The 15,016-nt window shown below is 41.3% G+C and overlaps 1 protein-coding gene across 3 annotated transcripts in view; it reads right to left on the bottom strand.

The window, feature by feature from the left end:
* ERBB4 (erb-b2 receptor tyrosine kinase 4) overlaps window positions 1-15,016 on the bottom strand; it is a 638,473-nt gene that overhangs the window by 186,674 nt on the left and 436,783 nt on the right. For all 3 annotated transcript variants that reach the window (XM_056350326.1, XM_056350324.1, XM_056350325.1), the window contains exons 5-6: window positions 9,994-10,059; window positions 1,602-1,720 (exon numbers count right to left, since the gene is read on the bottom strand). In XM_056350326.1, coding sequence (XP_056206301.1) covers window positions 1,602-1,720; window positions 9,994-10,059 — 185 coding nt within the window. The remainder of the gene's footprint in view (window positions 1-1,601; window positions 1,721-9,993; window positions 10,060-15,016) is intronic.

Raw genomic sequence — 15,016 nt, 5'->3', positions numbered from 1 at the left:
TGTGTTCTAAGCAAGTAATGACTAGTCCTGAAAATTGCCAGACCCCTGCTGAATTTCTTTTACATTGCTCTTGGGCTAGAAGTGAATGAGAATAAAGCCCTGGGTGCTTCTCTGCTGGATCAGAACAAACATACTAGTTGATTTTTAGCATACATATTTCCATAACTGCCATAATTCAGTCAGTCAAACTCATTTTCTTTCAGAATGCAGTATTACAGAACTTATGCTGCAAATAACTTGTCCTTAACCTTTTAAAATGGACACACATCAACACATCATCTTTGAGGATGTTCCTCAACAGTCATACGGGAATAATAACTGCATTTTTTTCTCTTTCCTTTTCTTATTTAGATTGTACTTGACACAGGAAAAAATGTTATATTCCCCATCTCCTTAGTTCAAAGCCAACACAGAACTTCCAGTGAGTTGTGTGCTTGTGTGCTGAATACCTACTTGTGCAAAGCCCCAGCCACAAAGAACAGCTTTATTAAAACCTGTTAGCAGTTAAGTCAGACCATCACTGCATTTCATCAGCAATGAAAGAATAGCATTTAGAATGAGTTTTTGAAGGACAACACCTACCACTATCAAATTTTAACTGAACAGAGAGCAAGTTTTAGGTCCAGCCAGGAAAACATTCATTTTTCCTGGTTCATTATGATTCACTTGCCTACACTACCATCTCCTACACACCTGCAATTTTCCATACCATAAGATCCCTCCTCCAAATCCTATCTGACAGACTTTAAGAGGAGCCTACTCAACATTGTAGATATTTGTCTCTTCAATCACTTGGGTACCTTTGAAAATCCAACTCTCTATGCACATTCAAGTTCTATGGTTCTTTAGGCCTAGGTTTGCTTCCCCTGAAAACATTAGCAAAACTTGTCTCTGGAATCCAGTGTGATGAGCTACACTTTTTTTTTAAAAAAAAAATCAGTGTTGGATTCTGAGGCTGCTTACACAATTATAAATAAAAGACTACAAACAAGACAATTTGTCAAAATGCCTGCATGTTCAGATTGTCTATTATTTTTAAGGAAAAAAGTTAGCTTTTTCTCTTCTCATCTCAAGGACACATAGTAGCATGCATTTGAGGTAGAGTATTTTGGAAACCACTTTCCTTCCATCTCCACTAAGAAGCATGCCCAGTAAAAAAGCTGAATTTAAATGAGGTCTGGCAGTAATAGGGAACACCTTTCACAGAGAAGCTAAATTGCATTCTTGACTTTCAAATAAAAAGCACATACAGCAGTAATAAAAGCCATGCTCAAATGTAATGATAAATACTTCTAAAATTCCCTATCACCTCTAAAAGTTAATTTTAGAAAAGCAAAAGATAAAAATCACAGAGATTAGCATATTAATGGTTCCCAATCTGTATTTACAAATCTCATAAATCTGTTAATGGGTAATATTAAGTAGATAAGTGATGTTAATATAATGCAAAAAAATATTAAATGCTAAAATTTGCAGTGTAAATCTGGGAGTGTGCATGCAATACATTAAAAGGGACAAAACTGCGAATTTCACAGATTAAAGCATTAAGAATTTGCAGAGTGACTGCCAGGAACAAGAAAAATGAGAAATCTCACACATACAAAGCAATCAGTGTCTTTAGGTCCAGAACAGCCTCCAGCGCATTCCCGGTGGCAGCAGTCACTGACGTAGGGCCCATAGCACCGTCCATCACACTGCTCTGCACACACTGTCTTCGTTACTAGGAGGAGGCAGGAAAAATTGTCATGTCAGAATCAGAACCAAGGAGAGAGCTCTCCAGCTGCACACTGAGGAAAACAACAAACAAAACAGCATACCGAAAAAAACCCTCAAGTTTTAAGGCAATTGCTTCAATGGTACTGGCCACTCGTATCTTCTCGAATCCTTCACAATATCCTATTCAGAAACATACATGTTGTTCAAGGACTGCAGAGGAAGGATTTTTAAGATGTTTGCTCTTATCCTTGGATATTTGGGTGTTTCAGATAGAATGTTATTTTCAAATTACCAGCTTTTGTAAACAGCTGATGGAAACCTATGAAAAAAACCCCCACAAAATAACAGAAGAGCTCATCAGTTCCATGTGAGTTTTCCCACCATGAAGAACAGCAACACTGAGTAAATGAGTGAAATTCAGAGTAAGGCCAGCAATCTCAGAGCCAAATGCTGTTCTTGATGGCAATCTGTTTGACAAATAGGCAATGAGATAAAAAAAACAGAATACAACTTGTAGATTGGAACACATTTGGAAACACCACTTACCTTTTCTAAGTAACACAATCCAGCCTCCATTCACAGGGATACAACTATATTCTACCAACTGGAAAGCAGAGTGATTTAAGTGGTACCACACTACTGTACCTCAGGGCTTAGCCTTGTGCAAAGAATGGTCAACAAGTGGAGCACCTTCCTCCCCTCACTTGGCTATAGCCTCTATCTTTATTTTATGGAAAAAGAAATTAATGTTATCTGCAGGACTATACCAGCTAGCACATACAGAATGCCAGGAAGCTGTGCTGTCAGCTGTCTTTTGATAAAAGCAGGGACGTTACACTTCTGTAATTAACCTTTACCATTTATTTTGTTAAAAGCATTTAACTACTTCTCTACAGAAAACACTTTCCAAGAAGCCAGAGAACACAAAATTCCACCCAATTTTCTGCTCAATTCTACTATTTAATTTATTGGTAACTCCTTTATAAGTATTGTCTAAACCAAATTCCCTGCACTACTTGCCAGAAATACTTAAGGTAATGCCAAAGCTTCTTGATATACAGAGTATTTATTTAGGACATAAAAATGTAAATAACCAAAGAGAATCATCATTTATAATCTACAGAATAAAGTGATGCACTTTCAGAGTAATACCATCTTGCTGATACCAGAGGCAAACCCCCAGACAGAAAACACTTTCATGCCTTATGCAATCTAATTTAAGGAATAAGAGAAATTTCTGTAAATGCATTTGCTGTCAACAGAGCTAAAGAAACAGATTTAAAGGATTTCTTTTTTTAAGTAACAGTATTGATAACCATTAAGGCAGATATATGAAACAGTGACATATGTTAAGCAGAACATATGTTGCAGTATGCCACCACCATACCATTAGCTGATAGGAACAGTCTTACGTCATGAAAATGACTGAAGACCTCGTTTAGTCAGTGACTGTATACTGTTTTCTGCCAGTTCAGAAACTGGTCCATAGTGCCTTGATTTGCAATGGACTGTACACCACCTGCTTTGACCTCAAAGGGAGCCGAAGCACAGATTTATCCTGACTTGATAGAGGACCCTATTTGCCAGAGGCTCCCTCCATCAGTTCAGAGGCACAGAAGCAAATGACATTCATTTCCTTCCATTCTGTGACCCAAACCCTCTCTGTTTACCTGTGTCACTCCTCAGACAGGGAGTAACCCCCAAGCCAAGGGGGCACCATCCAAATGCTCTGCCTCCTTTTTACACACCAAACATTCCTCACCACACATACCTCATTTTTTAAAATGACTGCTCCTCCGCCACCACTTTCTGCCTCGCTAGCTAGTGTCACCACAGGCAGCGGAAGGACAGACCCCAAAAGGCCACACACCCATGTACCAAACTGTTCCTCACGGCAGCAGCATGGCGGGCACTAAAATGGCTGCAGCAGCATGGCGGGCACTAAAATGGCTGCCCCGCCACTGAGCATGCTCAGTGCCCCCTTCCAGAAGGTTCAACAGACAGAGGGTGCAGTGTCTGCGTTCCCCTCACCATGACCACCCCACCTGTCACATCCTAAAAAATTGCAGTGCACCAGTAGCATATTTCCTTTTTCTTTAAAAAAAAAAAAATATATATTCACTGGCAGGATGCTGTTAAAAAGCATTTTTCACTGTTGTTCCACAGCAAGTTAATGCTTTCTTTAAACTTAGGAAGTTTTGGTGTAAAGCACCTCTGTGCAGACAATTAGCAGGAGCCAGGTAATTAAATAAATTATAATTTATTTACCTCAATGCCAGCTGCTGTAGAGAGTGGGCCAAGATGTCTACTATCACCTGGCAGACTTTTAAAAGGGCAAAGAGGCCGAGGCCTGGCAGCATGGCCTGTTCCAACAGCCGCAAGAGGTATTGGGAGCCCTCCACCACTGCCCCCCAAAACCAGGCCCTGAGGAGGCGAATCCTCTGCCTCAAGGGGAGGGGAGGCCTGCGTCCGCCATGCCTGGTGTCCGCACCCATAAACCACACTGACCACCCCTGGCACGTTTAAAAGAGGCACGGTCTTCTTCTCACCTCACAAGCTATTATTTATAGTGAGCCCTAGGCTGCATAATTTTAACAGTGGTGGAGAGCAAGCTCCAACACCACCAATGGATTTAAGCAATTTACTGACAGCTTTTCAGCAGTTTTTGCACTATTAGGCTAGCACAAAATCATCCGAATTCTTCACCCTCCTCTAGAGCCCCACAGTAAGGCTTTTGCAACGTATAAAGTTACAGGTGTTGTAGTTTTTGTTTTTTTTTTTTTTTTTTAAAAAAAAAAACAAACCCTACCTTTTTAAGAAATGACTACAATTTATTCCAGAGCATGTTTCCTCTTCCAAAAAAACCAAGAACATCCCCTGCAGCAAGGCTGCCCTGGGGGGATATGGCCCCCTTTTCAGCACAATACTTAAACAGAACACCTTCAAAACGTATACTCTGCTTACGATTAGGCACCAGCTTAATGAAGGCCTCTGCCATGCTGTTCAGGATAGGGAGCATTTTGAGTTTTCCTGAAGACTAGGAAGTTATAAAGTGGTTTGCAAAAGTTACTATTAGGAAGGGTTTGCTGCTGTTCTTCCCTAATTGTTTATTTTGCTGGGAAAGCAAACAATGCCAACAGAAATGCCAACATTTCATTCTAGGAAAAGGCCATGACATACTGTATTTATCTTCTGGTTCATTGCATGCTGTATTTGCATTATAACTGCTATTGAGGGTCCAGCTCTGAGGAGGACCTGTCAGATATCTTCAGTGGCACCCTGTACGGAGACAGAAAAAAGCTTAGTGGGCTCTGAATATTTTTAAGGACTCATATTCAAGACAGTTTCCAATGAAGGGTTTTCCCCAAACCAAAACAAACACAACAATGTCTTGTATGAAGTCCTGAAACAATCTGATTGTTCACATTCCAATCAACGTTAACTCAACAGTTCAGCTTTCTGCAATCATTATCATGTGGTAACCCTACAGAAAATGCACACATCTGCAATGGTTTAAAAAGACAGTAAGCCTTTTCTCCCAAAACTTTCCCCCAAATACCATGAAGTGATTTTATAGCTGTGACTCAGGACCTATCTAAAAGAGGGAAATGTAAAGGTAAATATCACCCAAAATATCAAACTGTATGTTCAGGCTGATGAATGTTGGTGGGCGGCTCCTAGAGGGGACATGTGGCTCAAGAAGTTGCTTAGAAGAGAGTGGGGACAGATGGCAGGGAACTTGGCAGCAGCTACAAACAGGCAGCATCAAATGAGAGGAACTCTGCCGCAAGCTGAGAGAAGAGTGGAGCAACAACCTCTTCCTCCTGCTACCTAGTGTGGAGTCTGTTCACAGGGGAGCTGATAGACAGGGGTGATCAGGACCCCCCACATCACACAGTTCCAGACACACACATGAGATCCAGGAGTTCTGGGCTGAGACCCCAGAGGCATTTTAGGTGCCAGATACTCATTTCTTCACCCAGCATAACTGTAAGGATAACCTTCACTAATTGCAGCTGAGGCCACAAGTTTCAAACCACATTCTTGAGGGTCAGGACAACTACCCACCCTGATGCCTGCTGACAGTTTGTGGGATCCCAAGAGATCTGAGGATTCAGCTGCAAAGAACTATCACACTCAGGTTCAGGACAGCAAAGGAGAGTGGCAAACACCAATATCTTGAGAAAGCATGCCATGTGCTGGGATGGGTTTCTGGGGGAATGTGGAACAGTGACTGTCAACCTCTACTAGTATTTCACTGCGATATAGCCATAAACTGTGTTGGAAACAGGGTGTAATGGGCACTTCATACATGTGTGCAATTAATTAGTCTCTCTTATTGTTTCACTTATTCATTAATTATGTTGGGAGTTATGTCACAATGGAAAAAATGGGAAGTAACTGAAATCAATGAAGAAGTCTTACGAACATGCAAAATTATTAGAGAAATACAAGGATTTTAATTAAAGATGCTGGCTCCAAGCAAAAATGCTAGGTTATCCTGATTGATCTGAGTTGCTGGTTCAGCTCCCTGTCTCCTCCACCAGGCTCCCACTTGCCTTTTTCAGCTCTAATTGGGTACTTACTGTATTGGCACCTTCTTTTTCTCAGCAACATCAGCTGCACAAAGGCTTTATAAATACAATTATGCTCAGGCTGAACTTCTGTACGCATACAGAGTCATGAGGCGTTTTACATTTGCTGACTATTTATGTTTTGGGGTTGATTTAAAGGGTATTTGCCTTTTTGCATTCCCTTAGTTGGGCCTATATTTTAACTTAGATTTTTCTCTTTTGTTTCAGTTACATTCCTCCAGGAAAAAGTGAGTAATCTGCCATTTCAATAAAATAATTTATTCAATTTCTTTTCATATGAAAAATAAAAAAAAACTAAACCCAGCACCCAAACTCTTAACAAGACATCAACAGCAAAACCAGTAACAACTATAGATTTTCAAATTTGATTAGTAACACCTAAAAGCATTTGTTCCTGTGTTTTTTTTTTATAAGTGGTTTACATTCTGTTTAGTGAGTGCCCAATGCTCTTTGAAAAATATTCTTTTTTAAACTATTTCCACATTAGCCTTTCCTGACACTGAAACAAAGAATACCGTCTAGCTTTCAAATGTTCAATATTAATATTTACTAATATTTTAACTATAAAAGAAAAATGGGTTGTTAACTGCATAAAACAGAACCCTGAAATTACACCTTCTCTACCTCCTGACAGAACAGCTTATTTTAAATTCCCTATTAATTGTCTTCTTAAATATGTACATTTTCTCGTCACATTTACAGAGACATTAGGACAGAGTTAGATTGCAGGTGGTGTATCAGATGGAGTTAGAAGTATAGAAAGACATTGCTGGAAGGCAACATAAGAAGCTAGATAGATGATATTCATGCAAAAAACAAAAGGATTTTGATTTTTTTCCATATGTAATTTGAAATGAAAGATGTGGATTAAGATCTTTCATTTTTTATCCTTTCCCAGGAAAATAATTTAAATCTTATCTTGGGAGGGGGACTCATTAGAGTATTTTGTATCAGTGACTCAATAAAAAAAATGAAATTATTAAATATTCAGGTGCATCTCTGAGTTGTTTCTAGGAACAAAATAGTTTGACACTAGGATGCAGTACTGCTGAAGTGTTTTCCTACAAGCGTTTGAAAGACATGCATCCCCAAGGTGACTAGGTTAAGGTATACGCTGTTTCTGATACCATTCATCCTGTCTCCGGCTTGTATCTAAGAATAACATTTATAAGCTTGAAAGCCAGGCATGTTTTTTAAAGTCAGAAATGAAGGTAGCAAAAGCATAGCACCACTTGCATTTTTATGTTTTGAGTCCCTACTCATGTTCTTATTCTTTGCTTCAAACAGTTTGCAGAAAAACACATTTTGAGAAAGTGCAATGAAGAAATGCCTATTGCCAGCCTAACAGTCAGTCTTTTCCTTAAATCCTGCTGTTTAGCCAAGGTGGCAGCAAGGTCAGGGAGGCAAAGAGGAAGCATATGATATAAAATTAACTCCTATCCCTGACAATCAGAGGCTGCAGAGTGTGCTTGATGGTAAAAGGCCATAGAGTAGCTATTTCAATTAGAAACGTGCGATCTGTGTATTTCCCTAGAACTTAGATGGCACATGTCTTTTCACAGTTTATTATTTTAAATCCGCAGTGGCACCTTAGCCTGTGCCCGCTCTCTGGATTTGAGAGAGCAGTCACTGTGAAGAAAGAGATAGCTGTCACTCTTGGAGCAAACTCACCATGCAGCTCTGCTAAGCTTCTGACTTCACAACAGTGCAGATAAGTTTTTCTCTCTCTGGTATTACTACATTAATCCACCAGATCAGCTCACTTATCTGAGAGCAGTGTTTTGTAGAGGTTGAGACCATGGGAGCTGATCCTGCCACATGAACTTCTGCAGCCACACAGAGTCCAGTTGGACTTCCCAACTTTATATAAGGCTGGAGCCGAGGCCCAAGCCAGGATCATATCATCCTTACAGAACTGCCAAGTTTTTACAGTATTCTTGGAAAAACTAACCACATAAGGCCTGAATAAGCCTACTCAAGTTCAAATTCATCCAGAATTACCCTGGTTCTTACAGAGTTACTAGTTTTAATAGACAAACAGGCCTCTCATTAGGACAGAGAAAGAATCAGTGTTAATTAATTCTAGCCATTATTTAAGATTATTTGATCAGCTAGGGTTTAAGGCCCTTTCCATTATCTACTTCAGCACATAACCTTAATGTAAGGAGGCTTTCTGAGCACTGACTTCTTTGGGGCTTTCATAAAGGCTGCCAGCAAAGGAAGGAGACATACTAGCTCAATTCGGACAAAGAAGGAGCTGTTTTGCATCACAGTACCTGGTTCCTTACACTTGTTATTCCTACAACCTGTCTTACAGCTTTTTTAATCATACCCACAGATAAAGCTCAATATGAAACAGTAATACATGAACATGAACTTCAGCAGAGCTGTAACTGTCATCAGCTTTGCCAGTAACATCAGCTGATAGTCCTGAACGAAAAGCAGCGCCTGGCAGGGTGGCAGAGCCTCTGCAGGCACACAGATCCATTGCCTGTGCCCCTTGCTTTGCCACAGACACGAGGTCAGCTTGCACTTCCTGCTTGTACTCACTCATAAAACGTTCGTGTCAAGCTTCTGCCATTTCTAATTTCCTCTTATCTCTTGCTCCAAGCAGTAAAAAAAAAAAAAAGAGAGGCATAGTTATAGCGTTCCTAATATTTCTAGCAAAAAAGGCAGATGACATTGGCCTATCATCGGTTGAGAGTTGGTTGGTGTGCTCACTTGATAGCAGTTAATTTGTCACAATCCCTTCCTCCTAGCTACAACTCAGCCAAGGATACAAGCACAAGCTAGAGCAGTGCTCTCTGGGGGAGATATCAGCAACCATTTCACTTCCTAGGAAGAGTGACTCCAGTAAATGCAACCAGTTTCCACCTTCCTAAATTTCAAAGAAGGGATATGTAAAGGATAGCTCTATTCTTGTAAGGAGGGGAACTTGTAGGGAGAGACAGCTCTCAGTTTTCTCTTTTTTTATATTTGCTAATATTGTGACTGCACTTCTAGCTCTAGTGCTCATCTGAAGAAGCTGAAAGCACACAAAGAAGAAACACTCAAAAATATAGTTCTTTTTTATTAATTTTAATGCTCTCTAATTCAAGAGGACAGACAGACATTGTGAAGGACCCTTCACTTACTACTTCCTTCACAAAAAACCTATTATACTCTCTTTCAGTACAACTCAAACATATTCTGATGTCACAATGAGAACAATTCTGCAAGATAACTAATATTCCCAGGCTCCCACTGAAATTAACAGAGTATTTTGGCATTAGGAACTATGCAGCATCAGGCCATCATTAAAGATCTCCAAATGTGACTTGTAGTTTTTTCTGTTCCTGCAGTATTCACTTTGGTGTATTCCAAAATAACTATCAATATTCTCAGGAGCCATGCTCCTTGTTGCCACCAAGAATTGAAAAGAAAATTCAAGTTAGCTTAAGCATTTTATGAAAGCACAAGAGAGGAAAGAAAAACATAAATTCACATGGGTAGAAAAAAAAGTGGATCATCTCGGTAAAAACATACAGAAAAAAATTCATATATTTTAGAATTATGCTGAAACCAGAATTTATACTATCCTTTCACAATAAATAAATAAATAAGTAGGATCCCTGTTTCCAGTCCTTTTTGCTTCCTTTCTTTTTTTTTTTTCTTTTTTTTCCCCTGAGTCTTGCATACTTACAGGTCTGGCAGTGATTCTCTGTGGGTCCCCAGCATCGGCCTGTGCAGGACTTGTGGCATCGACCACCTGCAGGACAGACAGAAAGAGAGAAAGATTAGAAACGTAGCTTCCACTCATTTCTTCAAAGTCCAGCAACTGCTGAAGAGGAGGGTCCATCTTGTCTTTAGAGAGGTTTTATGCTTCACCAAGTTTGAAACAGTGCCTGTAAAAAAGGCCCGGATAAGCAGCCAGAACTGGTGTCAGACATATGAAATACGGCTACTTATTGAAGTGCTTTATAACTTAAACACCTCTCTGCTATGTATAATGACTAGGACAATTAAAAAAAAAATTAAAAAAGGATGAACAATTTTAGAGGAATGAGGAACAATTTCATCAGACAGCGCTATTATTATTGCTCTCTACATCCTATGTAAGACGCACTCATTCCTCCACAGGAGAAGAGATGGCTGTGCTAGACAGCATAATCTGTCTGTCTATCTATCCATTGTTCAATTTCATCTGAACAATACGGCGATACACTCAATGCCTTTGATTAAAAGCCACCCCTCTGCCCTAGAAGCTTGCAACAGCCTTCATGTCCAATATTGTGGTAATGGAAACGTGCCCTGCACAGCCACTCAACCCCAGTGACAGCTAAGCTCACAGGACCTTTCCTTTTCTGGCTGCTGATTCTCTAGTTGCCTGTAGTTGTGCTTCTGAAGGAGCCTCGTGTTACCCAGAGTCAGTACCAGGTCCAGTCCTGTTCAACTTAGTCATCAGTGACCTGGATGAAGGCACTGAGCGTACCTTCAGCAAGTTTGCTGATGATACAGAACTGGGAGGAGTGGCCGATTCAGCAGTGCCATCCAGGAAGACCTGGACAGGCTGGAAAGTTAGGCAGAGAGGAACCTAACGGAGTTCAACAGAGACAAGTGTAAGGTCCTGAACCTGGGGAGGAACAACGCCAGGCACCAGCCCAGGCTGGGGCTGACCTGCTGGAGGGCAGCTCTGCAGAGAAGGACCTGGGCGTGCTGGTGCACAGCAAGGTGCCCGTGAGCCAGCAGTGTGCCCTGTGGCCAAGAAGGCCGATGGCACCCTGAGGGGCATGAGGAGGAGCGCGGCCAGCAGGGGAGGGAGGTGATCTCCCCCTCTGCCCTGCCCTGGTGAGGCTCATCTGGAGCGCTGTGCCCGGTGCTGGGCTCCCCGGTTCGGGAGAGACAGGGAACTGCTGCAGAGGGGCCGGCGGAGGCTACAGAGATGGTGGGGGGAGTGGGGCATCTCCCTGGTGAGGAAAGGCTGAGGGAGCCGGGCCTGTTCAGCCTGGAGAAGAGAAGGCTGAGAGGGATCTTATCACTGTACACAAATCCCTTAAGGGCAGCGGCAGGAGGATGGGGCCAGGCTCTTTTCAGCGGTGCCCAGCGGCAGGACAAGGGGCAACGGGCACAAACTGCAACACAAGAAGTTCCATCTGAACGTGAGGAAGCACTTCTTTACCCTGAGGGTGGCAGAGCGCTGGGACAGGCTGCCCAGAGGGGCTGTGGGGTCTGCTTCTCTGGAGACATTCAAAACCCACCTGGACATAACTCTGTGTGACATGATCTAGGACAACCTGCTTTAAAAGGGGGTTGGACTAGATTATGTCCAGAGGTCCCTTCCAACCCTGACCATTCTGTGATTCTGTGAGATGGAAAGCACACGGAAGAACTGGTAAATTCTCCTCTGGCTACATCTTACGTTATTTAAGAAAATGCTTGGACAGTCCCACACCAGTCCTGACTGCGAGCAAATGGAGACCTCATTCCACAGCTCCCATCCAGAGGTGGCCAGAACTCGATCACACTCCTGCTCTTAATGCTTCTCCCTCGTGAATGCCAAATGCTCCCAGAGCACACACAGAGAACCTGCCTTAGTGCACTCGGGGCCCCAGCTGCTAAACCCCAGGTGTGGCAGTGCCTGAGGTGTAGGCAGCCAAGCCCTTTACACTCAGCTAGACCTGAAGGGATAAACTGAGGAACCCATCATAAGTATTGAAGAATATGCACAGTCCTTATTGCTAGTCTTTTGACCACAAGAACCTAACCTTGTCTTTGATTAAACTTTCATTCATCACTGAATACTGCTGAGCTTCTGTTAAGTGAATTTCCCCTTTGAACCTGATCCAGAAGCTTACCTTTCAATCACAACAGCAGCTGCTGTTAACACTGCTCCATTACACCAAATCAAATACTTCCCACATGCCCTGATGGGAGATAGTGTTGGAGAAAGTGTAAAATGTCTCTCAGCTAAGGTTGGATCACCCCCCAAAAAAACGCTACTCCTCTGCTAGCAGTGTGCTTATACCTACGAGACATTATACAGCTGAGCAAACCCACTGTGATAGTCATGTGAAGTCTGACTTTCTGTCACTACTTTTTCAAAGCTAGCGTTCTTCCCTCAGCACTTGCACAGCATTCATGGTGCTATTGATGATGTTGTATGGTAATTACCACACCGTATGCCAACTACCTTGTTAAAACTACCAGCTCCTTGTTGCATTCATGTTCATTTAAAGCAATTATACTTGGGAAGTGTTGTTGCTGACATCACCAGCACATAATTTGCTGTCACATTCTGCCATCTGTTTATTTAGATCACAAATGTACTATAACTACATAATGCAAACTCATTCTGGCTGACAGGGAGGGAACTCCATCTGGCATGAATAATGCAACTTTTATCAGTAATAATGATTATTATGATTATTAAGAGACTACTGGAACCCTTTGCAGAAAGCAAATAAATCCATATTGATTTGTAAGAATGGAAGTTCAAAAAGAAGGTGAGGTATACAGCAAATTAAAGGAAGAATTTTAACAGAGTGATCTTGATAAGATACAGTTTGTTTGTTGATTTTGGTGTTTACAACTGAAAAAAAATGATCCCCAGGGAAGTGGGTTTTATAAACTGGCTATCCCTGACCAACAGAAGAAGTGGAAAGGAGAAAGGGTATGGCCCTGGATGCACGTACAGATGATCTTTCCACTGCTTGCTTTCTTGGTCCTCACCTGAGCCAGAGCATCTCTGCTGGGGGCAGCTCAGGAGGAACCGCAACCCATGGACAACAGAATCATCACCTGCAAGACTCTGTTTTATGCCCAAACCTTCCCTGCAGTCAATTCTCATGCCTGGCTAGCTTAAGGCCTCTGGACTTTAGGGAGAAAGCCAGAAGTCTTGCAGCTAGATGCAGTAAAAAGCACTGCACAGATCATTTGTAACCACATGTTCCTGAGGCAGAGTGAGGCAGCAGTTTGGCTGCTTCTTCCTCTTTCTGCCCCTGGATTCTACCGTGTTCCAAACCATACTAGATCCATCAGGCTTTCCACCGCAATTTATGCAGTGAGATAACGCAGAAGAAACTTCAAGCATCCATCCAAGTGATCTCTAACTAGACAGTCCACCCACACTTCTGCAAAAGCCACGCTTCAAAATAAAAATCCTCATATTTGAAATTCCTAGGCACCAAGCTGATCCTCGATACACAACGAAAAATATATTCAGCCACCTCTATTCCTCCAGGAAATAAAAGTGATCCAACATCTTAAAAAATAATTTAAAATATATTTTTAAGTTGCATGCCTGCTTCCTGGTACATGACTTTGTTTGGCAGTGTCAGCTGATAATTTGCATTTAAATAGAGATATTTAACAATAAAGCAAGAAAGGGCTGCCAGTTTTCTTTTTTCTCACTGGGAACTCAAAGTGTCTGTTTCATTGTTTTCACTTTTCTGAGCTGTGCACACACAACAAGGAGCTGAGCTTATAGGCAGCACACCTCTGAATTGCATTGTTACATGTCCTTTTGAAGGTCAAATATACTGAGAATTAAAAACAAAACCCAAATTCCCTCCAAATAGTTTAAATTGTTTAAAAAGAAAGGTAACTCTTTCTCTCAGTACGAACTGGTCCAGATTCTGCCCTCACATACCTTGCTATTTCATCTGTTTTCCCCCACTGTAAAAATGACAGATTGATATCCATTAAATATTAGCTCTGTAATAACATAAAAACAACCCCATGGAAGTAGTCAGGAGCATAAGGAACGTTCATGTGAGGAATAGGTCTCACGATTAGATTTGTATGTCAGGTTTAAGTGTTAATACATCTATTGGTGCTAAGACTGATGAGGTCTTTGAAATAATTATACTACTTCTCACAGATCTCTCTGTATATATTTCTTAGGATTTTTAGATTGTAGTGTACCAAAAGATTTGTGAAAAAAAATTATCAAACTATTTGTGGCATAAAATAAATCATTTGTGTTATTCCTTGTGTCTCTAAAATATTCTAAACCCCTGCAACATACAGCAGTAAGGGCTAAAAGAAATAACTAATGAAGAAATGCCAAACCATGAAACTTCAGAAGTGTTCTTCCTTCTGTTTTGATGCAGCAGTGAGTCAAGAGGTAGAACTCTCCTATGATGTCCTCCACTGGTCTTTGACATTAAAAGATGCCAAGTGTCCTAAAATCATGGTGGAAATTGGTAGACCCTAGGGACACCCTGCAGCAGTAAACCAGCCCATCTGTAACGACTCATCATATATGTTCCTTTTATAATCAAAATGTGATTCAAGAACTAGCTGGAATTTGGAAAAAAAAAATAAAATGCAGGGCACTACCTTGCTCATTCATTTAATTCTTGCACATTGGTGAAGGCACATAAGAAAAAAAGTGATTCTTTTCTAAGTGAGAAAATGAAGGGAAGAACCTGGAAAAGTCTCCTGCCCTGTTACAGATGTGATGCTAGAGTACATTTCTGCTCCTGAATACTAGCACAGCTTTGCATAAATGGTGACATTTTATTAACTGGATGGCAGAGGAGGAGGAGGGAAGGAGTTAAAAGGAGGCTTACGTGAGTTTTACAGTGTTTGTTATAAAATCTAAGTTTAGAAAGGGCAGATTCCCACTGGAACATGAGAATTAATTTTGCTTTGGCAAATTTCACACAGAAAACCAATGGCTCATCTCCTGGGCTCATCTTTCCTCGGCCAAGACTACTTCAACA

Source organism: Falco biarmicus, chromosome 8 (assembly GCF_023638135.1).
Source record: "Falco biarmicus isolate bFalBia1 chromosome 8, bFalBia1.pri, whole genome shotgun sequence".
In the NCBI taxonomy this organism is placed as follows: domain Eukaryota; kingdom Metazoa; phylum Chordata; class Aves; order Falconiformes; family Falconidae; genus Falco; species Falco biarmicus.
Note: the sequence above shows the minus strand (reverse complement) of the source record. Positions and strands in the feature narration are given on the sequence as shown.